The 1,175-nt window shown below is 45.4% G+C and overlaps 1 protein-coding gene across 1 annotated transcript; it reads right to left on the reverse strand.

Annotated features, from left to right (window-relative positions):
• Positions 1-61: 61 nt before the first annotated feature.
• Positions 62-711, reverse strand: LOC111650553 (uncharacterized). The gene is made up of 2 exons (XM_023400448.2): positions 552-711; positions 62-377 (listed from the first exon to the last, which is right to left on the reverse strand). Exons 1-2 carry the CDS (start codon positions 686-688, stop codon positions 77-79), a joined length of 438 nt encoding a protein of 145 aa, XP_023256216.2. The 5' UTR covers positions 689-711; the 3' UTR covers positions 62-76.
• Between the last annotated feature and the right edge of the window lie 464 nt (positions 712-1,175).

The following is a 1,175-nucleotide window of genomic DNA, read 5'->3' on the forward strand; positions in this document are numbered from 1 at the left end:
CACCTTCACGACTGATCGAACAGCGTCTTCTGCGCCACATTCCTTAAGCAAGTAACATTTCTTAAGTAATATTAAATCAGAGGCCATGTTTTTTTACCTGATGCAGGGTCTGAGCTTCAGTGGAAATCTTCCCCATGAGGGAGAGGTGTTCGTGGGTTCGAGACTCTGTGTGTTCCCTAACTCTGGAGCTCCACTGGAGGTCTCGTTCCACCAGACCGGACACGGAGCGGTGGAGGTGGGAGCAGCAGCCCGTCATCTCCTCCAGCGTCCGCCGGCTCTCGTCTGCGTTCAGACGCAGCGAAGAGGCGAGGGAGGAGGAGGTGGAGGAGAGGAGGTCGGCCTGTGTCGAGGCCTGATGCTCCACTGTCCTGCAGCTGCTGCACACAGGAGACACGAGGTGGTGACAACGTGAAACTAATGGATATATAACAATTCAAAACTTAATGCAAATGTTTGAAAGTCGACAGAGAGATTTGTGTTCGCAGCTTTTAAATTAAATCAAAAACCTTCCAACGCTTCTTCATGCGTTTGTCCGTCAGTCTGTGTCTCACCTGCTGATGTTCTCCTGGACGCTCTGGAGAGGTTTCTGCAGAGCTCTGGAGGCCGAGCGCAGGTCAGTGTAGTCCTTCTGCGTCTCCATGGCGAGCAGGTTGAGCTGGTCCTGCAGGCACTGGATGGTCTGCTTCATACCCTGACAGCAGGAAGGACAGCAACGATGTTAGCGTCACTTACACGACTAAAACGTCCGTGTCAAGCCAAACCACAGTTTGTGGGAAAATTAAAACTCGTGCCGGAAGTAAAATAGTATTAAATATAAATAAGAATAAACTTATTAGAAGAGAGAAGAGAAGAGAGTCGGCTCAATAATTTATCTCGTCTCTGTCCAAGTTCTTTAAGTTGTTGCAAAAGAAACGGTGACGATAAGATTTAAAGTCACTCTGGGTCATTTTTTACAATCAAGAAAACGTGGTGGAATAATTAATAATAAAACCAAACAGTTACTAGTTGCTTCAGCTTTTGGACATCGTGTTAAAATGCAATAAAAGACTGATACTAATATTGATCTGAAAAGCTGAGAGTAATGAAAAGTATTAGTTTTATTTCAAATTAATGTGAGGAAACAAAATCATGTAATCATGTGAAGTGAGGCAGCACTGATGGTGGAGCTTTTCTAT

The sequence above is a fragment of the Seriola lalandi genome, unplaced genomic scaffold (genome assembly GCF_002814215.2).
Source record: "Seriola lalandi dorsalis isolate HSWRI2012SDOR001 ecotype SW California unplaced genomic scaffold, Sedor1 jcf7180002052492, whole genome shotgun sequence".
Taxonomy (NCBI): domain Eukaryota; kingdom Metazoa; phylum Chordata; class Actinopteri; order Carangiformes; family Carangidae; genus Seriola; species Seriola lalandi.